General features: G+C 48.4%; 1 protein-coding gene across 1 annotated transcript in view; it reads right to left on the bottom strand.

The window, feature by feature from the left end:
* Vav1 (vav guanine nucleotide exchange factor 1) overlaps positions 1–19,602 on the bottom strand; it is a 52,279-nt gene extending 32,677 nt beyond the window's left edge. The window contains exons 1-6 of the mRNA XM_034497804.2: positions 19,263–19,602; positions 1,732–1,848; positions 991–1,049; positions 832–900; positions 448–556; positions 264–359 (exon numbers count right to left, since the gene is read on the bottom strand). Coding sequence (XP_034353695.1) covers positions 264–359; positions 448–556; positions 832–900; positions 991–1,049; positions 1,732–1,848; positions 19,263–19,466 — 654 coding nt within the window. The 5' untranslated portion in view covers positions 19,467–19,602. The remainder of the gene's footprint in view (positions 1–263; positions 360–447; positions 557–831; positions 901–990; positions 1,050–1,731; positions 1,849–19,262) is intronic.
* Between the last annotated feature and the right edge of the window lie 248 nt (positions 19,603–19,850).

Here is a 19,850-nt window from a genome sequence, read left to right as displayed (position 1 = left end):
GTATAACTAAACAATGGCCATGGCTGCTCACCGTTGGATTTAACAACTGACTGAGTGGGTCTTTGATTGTATTTATCCATCGCTATTAAGCTAGGTTTTAAAAAACAAAACAACAACAACAAAACAATGGAGCCAGGTGTGGGGGCACATGCTTGTCTTCCTGATCTCAGGAAGCTGAGGCAGAAAGATTATGAGTTTAAAGACAGCCTGGGCTACATGGGAAGACCCCCTATGAGGGGGCAGGACACAGGGCTGTAACACACCTGCTGGATGGAGCCCAGTGTGTCTGCATACTTCTCCTCCGTTTGCTGGATCTCCCGCAGGCAGCAGCAGCGCTTATCGTACTCTGTCATCTTGGGCTGTGAGCAGGGACCATAGAGGCTGGTGAAGCTCCCTGCAGCCATCTCCACCCTTCCCACCTACCGGGCCCTTCCCCAATCCACGCACTGGCGTGGGCACGGACTCCAAGCGCATGAGGTCCTCGTAGATCTCGTCCCCCTCTGCCTCCTCATTTTCCACGCAGTCATAAAGGTCCTCGTCTTCCTCCGCGGTGTCACTGGGAGACAGATTTAGGCCATGCCCCAAGCCAGGGACCCATCAAAAACTTTCAGAATCAAGGATGAGTCCACAATGCACTCCCCGCCCCCAGTCTTGCAATGTGTCCCCTTAAACTCCAGAAAAGATCCGTGTTCCCTCAGACCCCAGGACAGATCTGTGTGCCCTCAGTCCCTAGGACAGATTCCTGTCCCTCAGACCATGGAACAGATTCATGACTCGGCTCCAGTCTCCACTGTGCCTCCCAAACTGCACCCATCAGGCCCTAAGACTCACTCAATCTGGTCTGAAAGGCCACTGTAAATGTCGTCGTCGCCCAGGGTGCTGTCCTCTGTTGGGAAAGGCCTGGGGAACCAGATGGGCATAAGCAGGGCTGTGGGACAGTGGGCAGTAGCTTCAAGAAGGGGCCAGCCTCACAGCCCTGGCTCTACTCACATGATTCCTTTGTTCTGGGCAATGGGCGTCCATGACAGAGCAGACAGGGTGTAAATGACCTGTGATGAAAACCATAACTGCTCAAAACTCCTTTCCATACCCACTCCTCAGGCTCCCAGCACCGGAAGCTATCCCTTGAGGTTAGAAACGCCCACCAGGCCTAGCGAGGTGGCACACGCCTTTAATCCCAGCACGTGGGAGGCAGAGGCAGGCAGATTTCTGAGTTCGAGGCCAGCCTGGTCTACAGAGTGAGTTCCAGGACAGCCAGGGCTACACAGGGAAACCCTGTCTCGAAAAACCAAAAAGAAAAAAAAAAAGAAAAAAGAAACGCCCACCAGACTTTGGGGAGCATAACCCAGCATCTTCTATACATCCCTACACCCCAAACAAAGTCTCCCCACTATCGGGTCCACACAATAACTCAGGCAAGACAAGGCAGTAACTTGTTTCATAGGAGAGATGAGGGGTCAGAGAGACAGAACCACAGTACTAGCCAAGGTCACACCGAAAGCAGGTGAACAGACCCTGGAACTTGTTCCCCATCCCCCAAGCCCACGTGTGGGAAGCATCCTGGAAGGCCAACCTGGCTCTGCTACCAGCTCCCTAGTAGTCTATGTGCACATGCACAGGCAGGCCCGTAGGCGAGCGCGCGCGTGCACACACAGACACACACACACACACACACACACACACACACACACACATCAGTCAGTACTAGAAATAAATCAAAGTCCAGCTCACCTTTCCAAAGTCCTGCACATCAAAGAGGTCAAAAGCCTCGAAGAGTTCGCTGCGTTTGAGGCCAAACTTCTCACAGCAAGTAGTCAGGAAGGTTCGGATGTTCTTAAGACAAAGGAACTATGGGGAAGAGAAATGAGTCTGGGAATACATTACTCTGTGTGCACACACAGACAGACTCTCTCTCTCTCTCTCTCTCTCTCTCTCTCTCTCTCTCTCTCTCACACACACACACACACACACACACACACACACACAGAGGCAAACCGAAAACACATATAAAAAATAAGTATATGCGTAAATAAAAACAAAATAGGGCTGGCAGGATGGCTCCCCAGCTAAAGGTGCATGTTGTGTAAGCCTAGAGACCTGAGTTCAATCCTCAGAACCCACACAAAGATGGACAAGGAGAACGGAGTCTACAAAGCTGTCCTTTCAGCTCTACATGGCAACTGTGGCACATGCCATGTACAGCCACCGTTAACAAACACTGTGCTGGCCTTGAATTCACTATGCAACCCTTGCCGGCATAATCCAGCCTTGTATAATCCGCCTGCCTCTAGGTAATAATGAGTGCTGGGATGTGTCACCATACCCACCTAAGAAGTGTTATATTTTTACTACACATATTTATATGTGACCAAGCACACACATGGAGGTGAGAGGACAGCTTGCAGAAGTCAGCACTCTACTTCCACCAGGTGGGTCCAGAGGATCCAACTCAAGCGATCAGGCTTGGTGGCAAGCACCTTAACCCCCGAACCTTCACTTTGGGCCCTGAAAATGTTATTTTTAAGATTAGATAATGTTTGCCAAAATCCTAGAGCCAAGTGTATGGGGTGGTGATGGGACTTTATCAAAGGTTGCATCAGGGGGGAGGGAGATCAATCAGAAAGGCACAAAGGATTGACTTGTTCTTTGTCTCAGGAAGGATCTGGGCTGCATGAGGGATCATGGTAACTAGAAGTGATTAGTTAAAACCCAAACAATTGAGCATCTTGTAGGAACATCGGACTCTGCTGAAAAGAAGAGGCCAAGTGCTCAGGCCTAATGAGCTGTCTACATTACCCTGCCCCAGCTGCGGCTCAGGGAATGCCGTGCCAGAGGATGGGGTGAATTGCTGTGAGATGCTGTCTGTGGGATACGACACAGCCTTGCTCTCCAGACCTGACAGCAGCTGAGGGTGCCTACACAGGATCAAGCTGGCTGACCTTGGCATAGACTGGTAGATGACCCAGGCCCCACCCTCGCTAAGGAGCTCTTGGCAGCACATAGCTTTTGGGGCAGGAGAATCATGCTTTGCTGAGGATATGGTCATCAGTGGGGTTCTGGAGCTCTAGTGGATGCCCCACACATGAGCAGCACTAACAGGGTATGATGAATTATTAAAAAAGGACACAAACTTGGGGGAAAGTGTATTGGATGGGACTTAGGAGAAGTGGGAGGGGTGGATGGAGGTGTGATCATATGTCATCATATCTGTATATAAAAGCCACAAGAATCAAGGCTAGAGAGATGGCTCAGTGGTTAAGAGCACTTGTTGCCTTTGTAGAGCAGCCAAGTTTGGTTCCTAGCACCCACAGGGTGCCTATAACCATCTATAGCCCAGTTACAGGGGACCCGATATCCTCCATCGACATCAGGCATGTTCATGATACACAGACAGACAAACACATAAGACACTCAATCACATAAAACCAAACAATTTTTTTTTGCTTCTGTTTTTCTGAGACATGGTTTCTCTGTGTAACAGCCCTGACTATATTAGAACTCACTTTGTAGACAAGGCTGGCCTTGAACTCACAGAAACCCACGTGCCTCTGCCTCCCAAGTACTAGGATTAAAAGCATACACCACCATTTTGGCTAACATTTATTATTAATATCAAGAATAAAGTAAATCTTTCTAAAAAGAAAACTGGGATGTGTTTTCTTCTTAATTTTTCCATACTTCTTTTTCTTCTTAATATTAATTTTTCTTTATTCTTGAGATTTCATTCATGTATACAATGAAAATATATTGGTGTCCATGCTGTCTCCTCTCTCAAGTCCCCTCACAATTCCATGGCCTTCTTGGTTTTTACAGCCCACACAGTCTAGTTTGTGCTGCCCATGTACACACGGGTGTGGGGCATTCACTGGAGTGTGGGAATCCCACCAGTAGCCACACCCTCTGAAAAGAATGATTTGAACCCTTACAAACTGTGTGCTGTCAATAGCTCCTCAGAGAGGGTGGAGCCTAGTACCGTCTACCCACCAGTCCATGCTGGTGATGTGCTGCCTTGACCCACAGCTGTGGTCAGTTCATGAGAGTTACGGTTATGTCATGTCCAGAAGACAAGCCACTCACAGCATCCCTTCTGGCATTCTTTCTGCCTCCTCTTCTGAGACATTTTCTGAGCCTTGTAGTTGGGGAAAATGTATTTCAATCATTCCAAGATTGAGTTATAGATTCAATGCAATTTATGCTAAAATCTTTTTTTTTAATTACTGGGCTTGGCACTCAACTCATTAAGATTGTATAGCAAGTCATAGAAATATAAATATTAGGCAAGATCTTCTGACAATAAAAACAATCATGTGGAGCTGCTGGCCTTGCAAGATATTGAAATTTATCAGAAATCTTGTGTTTATGTGTGTGTACACACTGAGACCAATTTAACATTCACTGTCTTCCCCAATCACTCTCCTGTTAATTTACTGAAGCAGAGTCTCTCAGTAAGCCACAGCTCCCTAACTAGCCTAGACTGACTGGCTCCCCACCCCACCCCCGCTCCCCCACCGCCCAGTGCTGGGAATTACCGGTATATTTCCAGCTTTTTATGTGGGTATGGGGGATCCAAACTTAGGTCCTTATGCTTATATAGCAAGCATTTTACCAACTGAGATATCTCTCTAGTCCTCAAGAATTATCATCATAAATCTACAGCTATTCCAACAGATAATGGCTGCCAGCCTCTAAGACGGCCATCACAATGCCCAGCCCCTAGGGTCCATGAAGGCAATGCAGTAATCTCTCTGTAACCCTCCCATGCTGAAGCAGCTTGCTGTACATGACTGAGTCTTGGTGAAAGTAATTATACGGGACTGTTCAAAACTAGGCGCTGTGCCCTGCAGGTTCTCTTTGACTTCTTGCATCACTTAACCACAGCCGTGTGGTAAGACTGCCCAATCAGTGCTGTGGAGGAGATCTGAGGTTCTGCATGGCTGAACCACCTGAGAAGTGGCTCATCAAATGACTCATCCAATGACCATCAAGTGCCTCATCCAACATTTGGTTACGACCTCAAGAGAAACCTCAAGGGTGAACTGCCCTGCTAAGCCACTTCAAAACTCTTGACCCAAAGAGCCTTATGAGAATCATAAGCTACATTCTGTATCAAGCTACAGAATAATCTGTTACACACTGATAAGCAGGTGAGTGGGGATAATACATATACAGGGAGAACTTCTCTATGGCATCTTGTAATGCAGTGATAGAGCCACTCAGAGAGCTGAACCTGGTATGAGCCCTCAGTATCTGGAAATTATTGTCATCACAGTCATGATCATCATCATCAGTATGACCGTTATCATATCATCTACCATTACCACCATCACCACCATCAAAAACAACACTATAATCACAGCCATCACCACTGTCACCATCTATACCATCATCATCACCTTCTCCATTACCATCATCACACTCATCACCATGATGTGCACAGTTCTCCATCACCCTACATGTTCCAGTGTCTAAGCCTCTACTAATGAGTGCATGGTACTGATCACACCATGTCTTAACTGTCTGAACTGATGACGGAGTCCCAGGTAACTCACCAGTCACATGAGGGTAGAGATCAGTTCTCAGAAACCATCACTACCCAGCTCCTAGACCCAGTGGCATCAGTGTAAAATGGTAGCAGAAAGGGTGTGGCCATGAGCTCATTACTAACCTATTGAATAACTACTAAAGCTAACATCCTTCTTTGCCTTGAGGGGTTGTAACTGTCCTTTGTCTAAGACTCTGTGTGTGTGTGTGTGTGTGTGTGTGTGTGTGTGTGTGTATGTGTGTTATGTGTAAGTATTAGTATGTATGTGCAAGCATGTGAGGAAATCAGAGGACAACCTCTCTCAGGTGCTGGCACTCAATTTACACCCTGCTGGACACAGGGTTTCTCTGTTGCCTCATGCCTGGGAGCCTCTAAGTACTCCCCTGTCTCCAAGTCCCATCTTATCACAGGACTGCCTCATTTCCCCTCCTGGCTTTCCACTGGATTCTAGGAAACAAAGCTCCAGTCTGCACACTGACCTGTACACTTTCTTCTTCAAACCATCTCTCTACAGTCCTTCTTTCTGTTTGTGAGGCAGATTCCCATACTGCCTTCTTGGTTTGCTGAGGGTGAGAGGAGTCCAACCTCAGGTTGGGTGGGTGCTGTGACTGGTACCCAGGACTCTGTGCATGCTGGACAAATGTTCTACCCATTGAGGCACAGCCCCAGCTTTAGACTATTTTTTTTGAGCTATCTTGGATTGTCAGCCCAATGAAGCTCTGTCATCATGTATGCAGCCTCAACACCATCAACACCCCACAGACAACTGGTCTACTTGTAACTACCTACATCAACCCTACATGACTCTTCCCCATTACCTAAGGTCCACAGACCACTCAAGGGCTCGCTCTTTGATTTGGACAAGTGTTTAAAGACCTGCCACTAGGGGTGGAGCTCAAGAGAAGTTTTGTGTTGAAGGAGGGGGAGTCGCACGAGGACCCACTCCTCCCTGGGGAGTTGTAGGCAGCTAATGATTTCCGGGGAAGGAAGAGGCATTTTCTTCAGTTTTGCAGCCACTGGTACATGACCCTTCACCTCAACTCCCGTCAGAAACACTAATTCAACTCACTGGGTCATAAAAGAGAAAGAAAGAAAAAAAGAAAGAAAGAAAGAAAGAAAGAAAGAAAGAAAGAAAGAAAGAAAGAAAGAAAGAAAGGGGAGGGAGGGAGGGAGGGAGGGAAGGAAGGAAGGAAGGAAGGAAGGAAGGAAGGAAGGAAGGAAGGAAAAAGAAAAAAAAAGAAAAGACTCCAAAGTAGAAGTTAGTAAAGCAGCCATGATCAAAATACATATGTGCACAAACCAAACTGCCAAAGAATATGCTCTAATTTTTAAGTTATCGAAGGAGGCGACTCAGTTGCCTGGGTTTAAATGCCTAAAACTTATAAGAATGTCCAGGAGTGCCGGGCGGTGGTGGTGCACGCCTTTAATCCCAGCACTTGGGAGACAGAGGCAGGAAGATTTCTGAGTTGGAGGCCAGCCTGGTCTACAGAGTGAGTTCTGGGACAGCCAGAACCCTGTCTCGAAAAACCAAAAAAAAAAAAAAAAAAAAAAAAAAAAAAAAAAAAAAAAAAAGAATGTCCAGGAGTGCTGACACTGTCTAGCAATCCATCTTACAGAGGACCCAAGTTTGGTTCCCAGCCCATATCACAAATACTTGTGACTCCTACTTGGAGTGGGGGAAATCCAATGCCCTCTTCTGGCCTCCTGAGGCATTTGCACCCAAGTACACACACACACACACTATAATAGTAACAATAAACACATGTACAAACACACACATGCACAGGTGAAAGATGAAACGGCTGAACAAATGACTTCCATCTGACAGGTGGGAAAACTGAGGTTTGTCAAAGGGTTATCACCTGCCAGAGTCACGCATGTAAAAGCAGGAGTGTGGAGAAAAGCACAGAACCAAGCTCCACCCCTGCTCTACCCTGGCTCCATGAATCACACTGAACCATCACAGCCCCTTCCCCAAGGCCTCACAGGGACATAGTAAGGACCAAAACATCACAGGATTTAAATATACCAACTCAGAAGTCCTGTGGGCGCTGGACTAAACCTAGGCAGGCAGATAGAGCTGGCAGGCCAACACCAGAGGTGATGTCTGGCCTTAGGTCTGTCTGGCCTAAGAAAGGAAATCCCCTCCTAACCTCAGAGGATCAGCTGAGCTTTGAGACTGCCTTCCCTCAAGTCACATGACCCTTCCAAAAGGAGTATGATTCATAACTCCTTCCACGACCTCAGAATAGCTAGTTAGAGAGCTGAGCTCCTTCAGAAAGTGCAGTGACTGCGGTTAGACCACCAGAAGAACTTCCCGGTATCATGAGGCATGTGAAAAGATGATGAAGGACAGGAAGCCACTCACTGTAGGAGGTACGTGGAAGTAGAACTCTTCCTTATTTTGTGGGGACAGCCCCTCTGCTTCCCTTATTCTCCAGGACAAAATAAGACCATGGCACTAGATGAGCAACAAGGCCTTAGGCAAATCAGGAGCCAAGCACTGTGGTCAAGCTGGAAGTTGGCTTTCGGTGCCTTTGCCCAAAATAGAGAATTCTGCTCAAGGAAGTAGCGGTCAGGCCAGAGGCCTCTGTTGGGGGCTGAGAGAAAGCCGCCCAGACTCAACACAAATTCTGCCTTCTGTGCTTTTCACACCCATAACCCAAACCCAGGAGACTGCCGGAAACAGGAAATGTCTGTTACCAGGCCTGGCTGGGGAAGATAGAAAAGGGGCAGAGAGATGGCTCTCTGCCCTCCGTCAGCCCTGTAATCTGTCAGGCTTCAGCTAGCTCACTGAGGCTTCCCAGAGAGAGTGATCATGGTGTTCATCCTGTCCAGAGCTTTGAATTGAGGAGCTGATGATGACCCCTTCTTCGGTATGAGTCTAAAGCATTCTGAGAGGCAGGCTGCCTCTTCTCTCCCTGTTACCTCACACCCCAGCAAGTCCTCAACAACTAGATGTCTGGTGGCTCCCAGCTTAAGTTGGTAAGCAAGATCTTGGACAGGTCATCATGCCTTGGGTTCTCTAACCAAAAATCAGACATGAAATCCCAGCGTGGTAGACATACCTGTAATCTCAGAGCTCAGGAATATGAGGCAAAGGATGGCTGAAATCTGAGGTAAGTATGGACTACAGAGTGAGTTCCATGTTGGCCAGGGTACCACAATGAGACCCTGTGTCAAAAACAGGGATGGGAAACAAGGAGTGAGGGAGAAGATAGTGGAAGTGAGGGAAGGCAAAGGGAAGGGAGAAGAGGGTGTTGTGTAGCAATTTCCCCTAAGATGAAATCTTCCACCTTGGAAGGAAGCCCATTAAGAACAGGATGTGCTAAGGGGAGGTGAAACATTCTATCCCACAGAAACGCCTGTTAAGCTCAGGAAATAAACAACGGGAAATAAGTAGGAAGTCCCTGAAACAGAACAAATTCTCTAGACTCTGCCCTCTCGAAGCACAAGCTGTAAGGACTACTGGTGACCACTCTCAGACAAGCTGAACTGCCCAGAAGAGATTCAGACAGGACAAGGCACCTGGAGGAGACAACTATCCACCCTGCAGAGCTGCCGGCAGGCAGCTTTCATGAGTCACCAACCATGCCAGGCTTTGGTGATAACGCTGTATTTGAACCATTTCTGCTCCTCTTAAGTGACCCCTGACCCACATTCCTATATGTAACCCAGTGACACTCAGTGCTTCACCAAGTTTGACTTTGGTGGTATCCTTGCTTGTCCTGGCTGTCTGCCCTGTCTGGCAGTAGTGAGTAGTTTACATCCCCCCCTGAAGACAAAATATTCATCCAATAAAGATGAGGGAATAGGAAGGGAAGGAGAGGAACAAATATGGAGGGGCTGAAAGAAGAATGGAGAAAGAAGAGAAAAGGAAAGAGGGAGAGAGGGAGAGAAGGAGAAAGACAGAGAGACAGAGAGGATAATCCACCTCTCTGATTTAGAACTGAGCACTAACACAAAGCCTGACCCAAAAACCCCAGTCATTAATTGACTCAGCATTTACTGTTTACCCGGCACCGAGACCCAGTTGTGGATGAGGGAAACAGGGCCCTGATGCCACAGTGCTTGTACCCTGGAAAGATGGGGGAGATAAACCAGAGGGGCTTGAAGCACAAAGTAATCTGGATATGGATCAGTACCAGCGCTGCTGAGTATGTGGTAGGAGGTACAGACAGCTGAGGTAGACAGTAACAAGGACAGACAACTGCACAGCCGTGGGGTAGTGGAAGGGAAAGCAGGGCTCAGCTGGCAGTCACAGCAAGGCAGAGAGGGGATGGGCAGTGTAGGGCAGAATGCTGGACTCGGTGACCTTCAAAGGTACAGGTGCATCCACTTTACAAAGAGTCTGCCAACATCTACAGTGACACACAGTGCAACCGAGACTCCTGACAAGCAGCTCTACTCAAAAAGTAAAAATACCTATGGATTGGGATGTGACTGAGGGCGGAGCCCTGCCTAGAATCTCCCAGTGAAGGGCTGTGTGGATACAGGACTGCAGGTACCAGAGGAGGCCAGAATGTGCATTGTAGCCCCTGAAGCTGGAGTTACAGACGGTTGTGAGCTGTCTGATGTCTGTCTGGGAACTGAACTTGGGTCCTCTGCAAGAGCAGCTAATGCTCTTAACCCCTGAGCCATCTCTTGATCCCTACCTAATTTTTTGGAGACAAAGTCACTATCTCAACCTGGAGTTGGCCCATTGGGGTAGGCTGGGTGGTCAGAGGTCCCCAGAGATTCTTTATCTCAGCATTCCCAAGATGAGGATTCCAGACAAACACCATCATGTCTGCTCAACTCAGGTCCTCACGGTTGCACAGCAAGTACTTTATCCCCTGAGCCACCTCCTGGCTCCCCACACCCTTGTTTTAAAAAAGAACAGCTACTCCTGATCCTCTGTATCTGCAAGTGGACTGTTTTCAGGACCCTGTCTGGACCCCAGGTAAGACAATAAACAGGGGCAGTCAGTAACGAACCTACACATTCTCCCAGAGACTTGAAGTCACCTGTGGTGACTTATCTCAGCTGACAGAATGAAAATGCTGCGGAAATGGCTGAGGATTGATGGCTGCGAACCAGCCCAACACAGACAGGAGTCCTCTCCCCAGGGTTTCCATTCAATTTGCTGTGCATGCAGAAGCCAGAGGACAAGCTTAAAGGCTCTTCCTCAGGAGCCATTCACCTGGTGATTGGAGATAGGGTCTCTCACTGGCCTGGAGCTCATGGATTTTCTGAGCTTTGAACCCCAGAATCCCTGTCTCCATCTCCCATGTGCTGTGATGGGTGGACCACATCTGAGTGCTTTACCTGAGTGCTGAGGATTTGAGTTCAGATCCTACTGCTTGCAAGGCAAGCTCTCTACTAATTGGTTAAACTCAGACATACACATCTTTTCAATTCATTCATTCATTTTACTCTGTGTGTGTGTGTGTGTGTGTGTGTGTGTGCGCGCTAAGTGATTTTACCCACTGAGCCATCTCACTGACTCTCATCTATGTTTCTCTCTGTCTGTCTCTTTCACACACACACACACACACACACACACACAATCACCCTCTTGAAGGCACCAATGCATGCATCTTTTTTTTTCTAGCTGTGTATCCCACACCCAGACCTGGTAGCACTGAATAACAATTGCTGAATCAGCGAAGAGATGACTGGCTGAATGTAGCCTACTATCTGTTCCCTGCCAGGAGCAGTTTTGAATCCCCTATGGCTCTAAGAAAGATTGATTTGCCTGGGAGCCATATATATTTCCGTCTGCTTTGGGGCATTTATTATCAGAAGAACAGGAATATGAACAAAGTGTTTTGCATTACTTATCAATGGTGGCTTCGTTCCCTCTCATTACCACATATCCACCCCTTGTCCCTCTGAAGCCTTTGGTCTTTTATAGACTGCTGCTTTTAGGAGACAGAACAGAGTGGGCTGTAGCTACTTCCTGCCTTCTTCCGTTCTTCTGCCTTCTTTTTAAATTAAATTTAGTCGTGTGTGTGTGAGTGTGTGTGTGTGTGTGTGTGCATGTGAGTGTGCTGTATGACTGTGCATATGCACATATAAGTGTGTGTGCACTCATGTATTGTGCCAAAGAAGTCAGCATCGGGTATCTTCCTTCCTTGATAGAGCTCCATCTTATTTTTATTTTAAAAAACATCCTTGGCTACATAGCAAATTCAAGGACAACCTGGGCTACATGAGATTCTGTCTCAGGAATTTTTTTAAAATAAATTATGGTGTACTCAGCTTACAGAACGGTTGCTGCTATCATTACTCTCTAAACAATAGAGTGTGTGGTTCCTTCCATAGCAGATGCGTTCTACCAGCTGTGGAGACTCACCTACAGATGACTTAAAAGCCAAGGGAGGGTCCAAGTAGGATCTATGAAAATACCACACCATTTTCTACAAGAGATCAAATAACAGGCTGATATTGAAATCCATGAAACTGGCCTCTCATGTACCAAGGGACCACATATGGCTTGTCAGAAGACTGCGGGCACCATAGGAGAAAAGACATAAAATTAGGTGTGGCTAGGGTGACTCGGTGGGTAAAACACTTGCTGGGCAAGCATGAGGACATGAGTTCAAATCCAACATAAAGAGTGGGGCACAGTGGTGACACTTGTAATCCCAGCCCCGGGGTGAGGGCAGGTTGCAGACAGGAGGATCCCTGGGGATCACAGGCCAGTCTTTAAAAAGATGGTAGGGCTAGAGACTTGGCATAATGATTAAGAGCATGCAGTATTTCTTTAAAGGACCCAAGTTCAGTTCCCAGCAGCCACAGCCACTGGTAACTCCAGCTCCAGGGGGTGCAGGGCCTCAGGCTTTGCCTGGCTTCTGCACACAAGCTCAGTATTCTCACAGACATGTACTCACAATTGGAAACCTTTAATATATATATATGTATATATGTATATATACACATACATATATACACATACATATATACACATACATATATATACACATACATATGTGTGTATATATATATATATATATATATATATATATATATACATATATATATAATGCAGAAGAATAGCACTTGAGGAAGACACACATCATTGACCTCTGGCCTCCACAGGCTTGTGTACAAGCATGCACACATATGGTAGCACACACAAGCACACAGACACACAAGGAAAAAGTGGATTGAACAGTGCATGAAAGGTGGGATTTCAATGAGGTGTTGAGAGACTGATGTTTAAGCAAAGGCTTGGAAGAGGTGAGAGGGCAGCCAGGTTCTAGACAGGAAACAGCCAGCACAAAACACCTGAGGCAGGATTGTGATAGATGCATTGGAGGAAAGGCTCAGAGGCCTGTGGCTGGAACAGACCTCCAGAGGACGATGGAGGGGTGGGGACTGAACCAGGTGTCTGAGGAACCAAAACTAGGGCCTGTGAAACAAACACAACGTTTGTGGTTGTCAACACAAGACCCAACCTTGGGATTTGTCCTTGAGAGGAAAGCAATAAGGACTGAATGATTCGATTTCCAGCGAGGGACTGAGGCCACCATCAGAGCCCTGCCTAAAAACCCCAGTGAGTGTCAGGGTCAGTAATGGAAACCCACCCAGAATCCCCCAGTAAGAAGTTGGGGGCATGGTCATTGGTGGAACCATGCCTAGAATCCCCCAACGAGGGGCCTGGGGGAATTTCTCAGAGGTAGAACACTGGTGTAGCTTAGGAAGTCCTAAGTTCCACTGCAGCTGAGACAAAGAGAGATATAAATAGGGAACTGAGTCATGGAGATTTTCAGTAACTTCCTGTAATGTTTAGTGTCATCAACTTGACTGGATATGGGGTTAGGTAGGAGCCAATCCTCCAGTCACACCTGTGAGAGATTATTTAAGCTCTGTACCTGCCTGGGAGGGATTGTCGGTTAATTGAGGTGAAAAGACACACTGTAACTGTAGGACCCCCATCCCATGGGCTGGGATCCTGGACTGAGAGAAGAGTAGAGAGTGGGCCCAACACCAGTGTCTATCTCTCTGCTCCCTGACAGTGTTGTAATCTGTGGCTAGCTGCCTCAGTCTTTCCACCAGACCTTCCCCACCATGATAGACTGTAGCCTGGAACTTTGAGCCTAAACAAACCTTCCTCCCTGTGACCATTTGAAAAATGACTCCCATCATCTCTGGCTTTAGAACATGTGGTCAACCGATGGCATCGTTTGGAAAGGTTTAGGAGATGTGGCCCCGTTAGAGAAAGTATGTCACTGGAGGCGGCTCACAATGCTAGAGTTTGCTCTCTCTGCTCCCTGCCTGCTGTTCAAGATGGGAGCTCCCAGATCTTCCTGCCACAGGACTCTCACGTTGATGGTGATGGACTCTTATCGCTTTCCATTCATAAATCAAATGAACTCTTCTATAAGTTTCCTTGGCTATAATGTTTTATCACAGTAATAGAAAAGTAACTAAGACACTTCCCCAAGATCCTGAAGCTGGAATTGGAACTCAGAGCGTACCAGCCCACTAAACTTGGGGCCTCAAATCTCCTTCCATTGAGCCTAAATTGAAATCTTGGAGATGAGATCCTATTCACTGTGGGATATTCACCAGCATCCTTGGCTCACACACTGTGGATAGCAACAGCTTCCCAGGCTTCCTGGAGATAGCAATGAGCCCAGGCACTGCCAAAATCCCCCTCAGAGGAGCAGTGTGCGTCCCTCACACTCACCTGTACCTGGGGTAAAACTACATGCTGCTTCTGGGCCTTAGTGGGTAGAGCACTCACCTAGCATACACAGGCCCTGGATGTGTGCATCCATCCCTAGCAACATGTACTCCGGGTGGTCCACATATGCCATCCCAGCGCTTGGGAAGTAAACTGCTGTACAGGACCGTCACCTGAACCAAACTGCCACCATCTTCATGAGCTCAGCTCTGCTTCTTACAAAAGATCATTGCAGCTGGGCCTGTAGACCGTTAGTATTCCCTCATAGGCGGATGGTCAGAGGGGTCATCAGACCCTGACCTGAGCATCCAGCCATTCTCTCTAAGCCACTGTGCACAACTCTGTCCTGACTGCATATGGCCTCAGAGTCTGGTGAGGTGCTACAGTACACAGTGTGGAAAGGAAAGAGGTACATCTGCACAGCCATACCAAAGCCATCAGCTCTGAGGGGTGCAGACCTTCTGGCTTGGCTGTTCTGGGGTCACTCTCCTGCCCATGACTGCCTGAATTCCTAGTTGCTGTTTGCATGAACACACTCAGGGAGACTCAATAAATGACAGAAAAAATTCAAAAGGAGAGTATCTCTCAGGGAGAGACCAGAGCTAAGGGACAGCGTTGGAAGTTTCATTTCCATGCGTCTTTCTATTTCAGTCACACAAGTGGATCATTTAACCAGACACCTGGCTATGCAAAAGGTCCTGTTGTATTTGTTCTCTGAAAGACACCCTGGGGATAGCACTGCGTTCTGTCCATATGGTGCTGTGTACCTGTGCTTCCACACTGCTGTCTCAATTGTGCGTGCTTGTGTGCAGCTGTGCGTGTGCATGCAGAGGAACATCACGTGTCCTGCTCTATCAGTCTCTGCCTGGTTGAGACAAGGTCTCAACCTGGAGCTAGGCTGGCAGCCAGCAAGCCCACACACAGCACTGGATTTGCAGGGAGGGGCTCACAGCCATACCTGGCTTTTTAATGTGTGTGCAGGTCCTCATGGTTGCACAACAAATGCTATTATCCAAGTCACTAAACCCAAGCCAATCACTATGTTAGCTTCTACTTTCAGTTCAGACATGCCAACCAAGGGCTATACCCACAACAACAGGTACAAACCCTCATACCCACCTGCATGGTTTTCTAGGGCTGGAAGCTTGTCAATGCGTTATTTGACAATTCCTGCTTCTCCTGGAGTACAATGAGCCTCGCATCCTGACGGGCCTTTCCAAAAACTCATTTCTTTCTCCTCAGACCCTGAGCCTAAAAGTTCCACATGGAGGACTGCACAGTTGCACAGAGGCAGGAAGCACACATTTGTGATATCTGAAGCCTCTGTTTCTAACTATCAGCCTTTCTGTGGGTCTTAGACCTCATGGGCACTGGCCAGTCCGAATATGCTCTACTCAGATCTCCAACACCAGTGCAACCAGCTAGAAAGCCACTGCCCTGAGCACATGAATACCTACCTGCTGCTACTTACCTCAGGACCTTTGCACAGGCAGCACACACACACACACACACACACACACACACACACACAGGTCACTACCCACACATCCACAAGGCTCACCCTTCACCAACCCCAGGTTTCTGCTCTAGTCTAGTGAGGTTTCCTAGACTCCTTACTCAAAAATGCCAAGCACCCTTTCCAAGCATAGCTTTCTTCAAAGTATGAGCCACCTCCTAAAAATGTATGCCTGTCATTATTTTCCTGTTGGTACATTTCCCTTCTTTAGAATATAGTGTGATAAGATATGAGCATCTGTGTCACACTCCCATAGTCCCCAGCAACAAGAGCAGGGCTTGCCCTAAATAGTCGCTGTTTGATGGGTGGGTAGATGGGTAGATGGATGGATGGTGGATGGATAGATAGGTCAGCCTTGGCTATGACACACAGGGGTGAAAGCTCATCCTTAAGTCTAGCTGGTGAATAGGTGGGTGGAAAAAATAGGTAGATGTATAAATGGTTAGGTGGGTGGATTGATGAATGGAGGGCATAGAGTGAGATTTTCAGCACCAGATGTATAAAGTAAGTACAAGACCATTCTGAGATATGGTTGATGGGGAGGTTTTATTGTAGATATGAGGAAGAATACAGCCAAACTGAGAGTACAGAGCATAGAGAGAAAGTAGTAGACTAAGCATGAGCAGCAGAATGGACCAGGCCACAGTGGGAGGGGGGAGAGCAAGAGAGGAGAGAGGGCCATGAGATGGCACCAAGAGTGCAGAGGGCACATGGTCAAAATGGCAGGAAGAAGAAACTTGGGAAGGCAAACCCACAAGCTGGTGACATTTAGGGAAAGGAGTGGGGTGAGAAGAACTCAGACTAGCCTCAGGGACTGAGTAAATCTGAACACCAGCATGTGCTTTGGTATGCTAATAGGCACTACAGTTAGCCATTTGTCCCAAGTTTCTTTTGGACCTGATAGCTGGCTGACTGGATGGATGGATGGATGGGTGGATGGATGGGAGATGGATGGATGGATGGATGGATGGATGGATGGATGGATGAGTGGGTGGGTGGATGGATGGGGGATGGATGGATGGACGGATGGATGGATGGATGAGTGGGTGGGTGGATGGATGGGGGATGGATGGATGGATGGACGGATGGATGGATGGATGAGTGGGTGGGTGGATGGATGGATGGATGGATGGATAGATGGGTGGATGGGTGGATGAATGGGGGGTGGATGGGTGGGTGGGTGGGTGGGTAGATAGATGGATGGATGGGTGGATGGGTGGATGGGTGAGTGGGTGGGTGGGTGGATAGATGGGTTGATGGATGGGTGGGTGGGTAGGTGGGTGGATGGATGGATGGGTGGATAGATGGGTTGATGGATGGATGGGTGGGTGGATGGGTGGAGAGATGAATGGATGGGTGGGTAAGTAGGTAAGTGGATAGATAGATGGGTAGATGGATGGGTTTGTGATATATAGATTATTCCTTCACTATTTTCTGGACAAAGGAGAGAGATAAGGAAATGGAGGAACTAGTCTTCTCACTCCAACCTCTACAACTTTATCTCTATTGTTTCCCAATCAGTGGCTCCCTTCCTTTTTCTTTCTGCCTTCCATATCCCATGGGCCACTCTGTCCTTGGCTTAATTCTGCTAACGAATGCCCAGAAGACCCAGAGGAGATTTCCGTGGGTACCTCCTCTGGCATATTATACATAGCCTATTGGTTCTCACACACATCTCCACCAGAAACTGAATTTCCAAGGAAGGTAGAAAGACCAGAAGCCAGAAGCTACAGAGAAGATAGATGGGGAAGCTTAGGGTGAACATTGGCCGAGCCTGAGGCTTCACACAACTGGGCATAGGGAGGAGCCAGAACAATGAGAAATGGTCCCTGTTACGTAAGTCCTAATTCTCCCAAGTAGTGTCCTTCTTGCATTCCTAGAGCACAAGGACCTGAGATGCATCTTATTCTGTCTCCTTGAGTTTAAGAGCTCTTTGGGGAGCCGGGCAGTGGTGGTGCATGCCTTTAATCCCAGCACTTGGGAGGCAGAGGCAGGTGGATTTCTGAGTTCGAGGCCAGCCTGGTCTACAGAGTGAGTTCCAGGACAGCCAGGACTACACAGAGAAACCCTGTCTCGAAAAACAAAAACAAAAACAAAACAACAACAACAAAAAACAAACAAAAAAAAACCTCTTTTGGGGCCAGCCCAAGTTCTCAACATTGCCTGGTACGCACTAGGACTGTGGCTGGGACACAGCTGGTCCGCTGGAGATCAACACCATGTACACTTGCCCTTCCGAAAATCAGTCTTAGTTATGATATATGGGGGTGGAGGTTCATCCTTAACTCTAACCGTTTTCCCAACAGCTGTGATTGCCACATCATAAGGCACCCTGAGTCCGGCCAGAGCTGGGGCCCAAGAGTCCCATGGCTACTTCCTCAAGCCCTTAAAGCTACTGGAGTTCAAGCAAATGTAGGCAAATCTCTGCTCACCTGTACCCAGCCCGAGGGACAGTCCATGGGGGGCAGTGGGTGCTGGGTTCTCTATCTCCTTAGGGGAACTCACAAAAGCTTCAGAGACTGCTAACTCACTGGCAACCCCAGAAATCTCCTAGAGATCTCAGCAGGCCATTCTCTTAAAGTAACTTCCTTCTTCAACTTCATGGGACCCCTCAGATGAGGGAAGAGACCAGGCTCCACCCCCATTGCCCACCATTTCTAGGGACAGCCTCCTGGGACTTGGAAAAACAGGCTGTGCAGGACTGACAGACTGAGGGCAAGAGGACTGATCCCCTTTACACCAAGGCTGTGTCCTTCAGACCTGAGGGCAAGGCCATGTTCCCTTAGATACAACTCATGTCTCTCACACCCCATGGTAAGGCTATGTATTCCTTTGACTTGAACCTATATCTTCCATTTCTAGGACTATCAGCCCCCCCCCCCCCCCAAAACCCAACATCTCTGGGGAAGGAGAGAAGAGAGTACAAAGCTACCAGTCACCTTTCACCACCACCCCAGCCACATTCAAATAAGGATTTGAATACATTTCCTAAGCTCACCGGGGCATAGTCTGACCAAGCCTCCCGAGTGAATCGGGGAGAGTGCAGAAATGCCGAGCTCAGGGACTCCTAGGACCTTCTTAGGACCCTTCATGAAATGAATAGAGTTAGAATGCCACAGGGTCTCACACTGCAGCCCCCAATGCACCGTGCCGCACGGCACAAAGCCCTGGCAGGAAATGGAGGAGAAGGAAGATGTGAGGAGGAAGAAGGGGGTGCAGAAGAGGCGGAAGAGGAGGAGCCACTGCTGGGCGAGAAACTGAAGGCCTCTCTCTTCAATGCTTGAATCTGGTGGTGCTCCAACCTCATGTACCCTCTTGGCTAACTACAAGACAACCGAGTACCTCTTAAGAACCCTTTAAATGGATCTCAACAGAATCAGCCGGCAGTTAAGGAGATTTCCCCCTAAATTTGCCAGGACAGATGCAAGACAACCAAGAATGTACAAACCCACCCAGAGCTCTGTTCGGCTCAGCACCTCCCCTTAGCCAGAGCCAGGCCTACCTTCCTCCATCCAGCTGTGCCGACTCACCTGGGACATCTGGGGCCGCAAATTAACCTCCCGCAGATTGATGGCGTGGGGAAGCAGGTTGTTAAGCAGTTGACACAGGAGGACACCATCCCGCAGTGCCTGTGCCAGCTCACACACCTGGGCCCCGTCCCAAGTCACACGGTGGCTGGGAGGCAGCACCCGACACTGGATCAGCCAGTGAGTGCACTGTCGCCAGAGCTCCATGGTTGCTGCCTGCCTCTCACTTGGCCCCTCGGGGAGGCCCCGTGCACCCTCGTTCCTTCACCGCCGCCGCTGCCTGCCCCAGTGGGGACAACTACAACACCACTTCCTCTTCTGTGACTGTAACTGTCGCCCCGGGCTGGGGGTGGGGAGGAGCTGTGGGGCGGAGGGGAGCACCTGCAGTTCCACCCTCACGCCTTCCACTCACTGGTGTGACCTTGCCCTTCTTCACCAACACTGAGCAGACCCGGGAACCTGCTGAACTAAGGTCCCACTACCTCATCCAGTCATAGGCACACACGCTGTCACCGCCTACCTCCTCCTAGTCCCCTTTCTAAGGCCCTGACCTCTCACAGTCTGTTGCCCCTGCAGCAGCCAAAGGGGACC

Source organism: Arvicanthis niloticus, chromosome 3 (assembly GCF_011762505.2).
Source record: "Arvicanthis niloticus isolate mArvNil1 chromosome 3, mArvNil1.pat.X, whole genome shotgun sequence".
NCBI classification, from domain to species: domain Eukaryota; kingdom Metazoa; phylum Chordata; class Mammalia; order Rodentia; family Muridae; genus Arvicanthis; species Arvicanthis niloticus.
The sequence above is the reverse complement of the archived record's forward strand: the minus strand, read 5'-3'. Positions and strand labels throughout refer to the sequence as shown.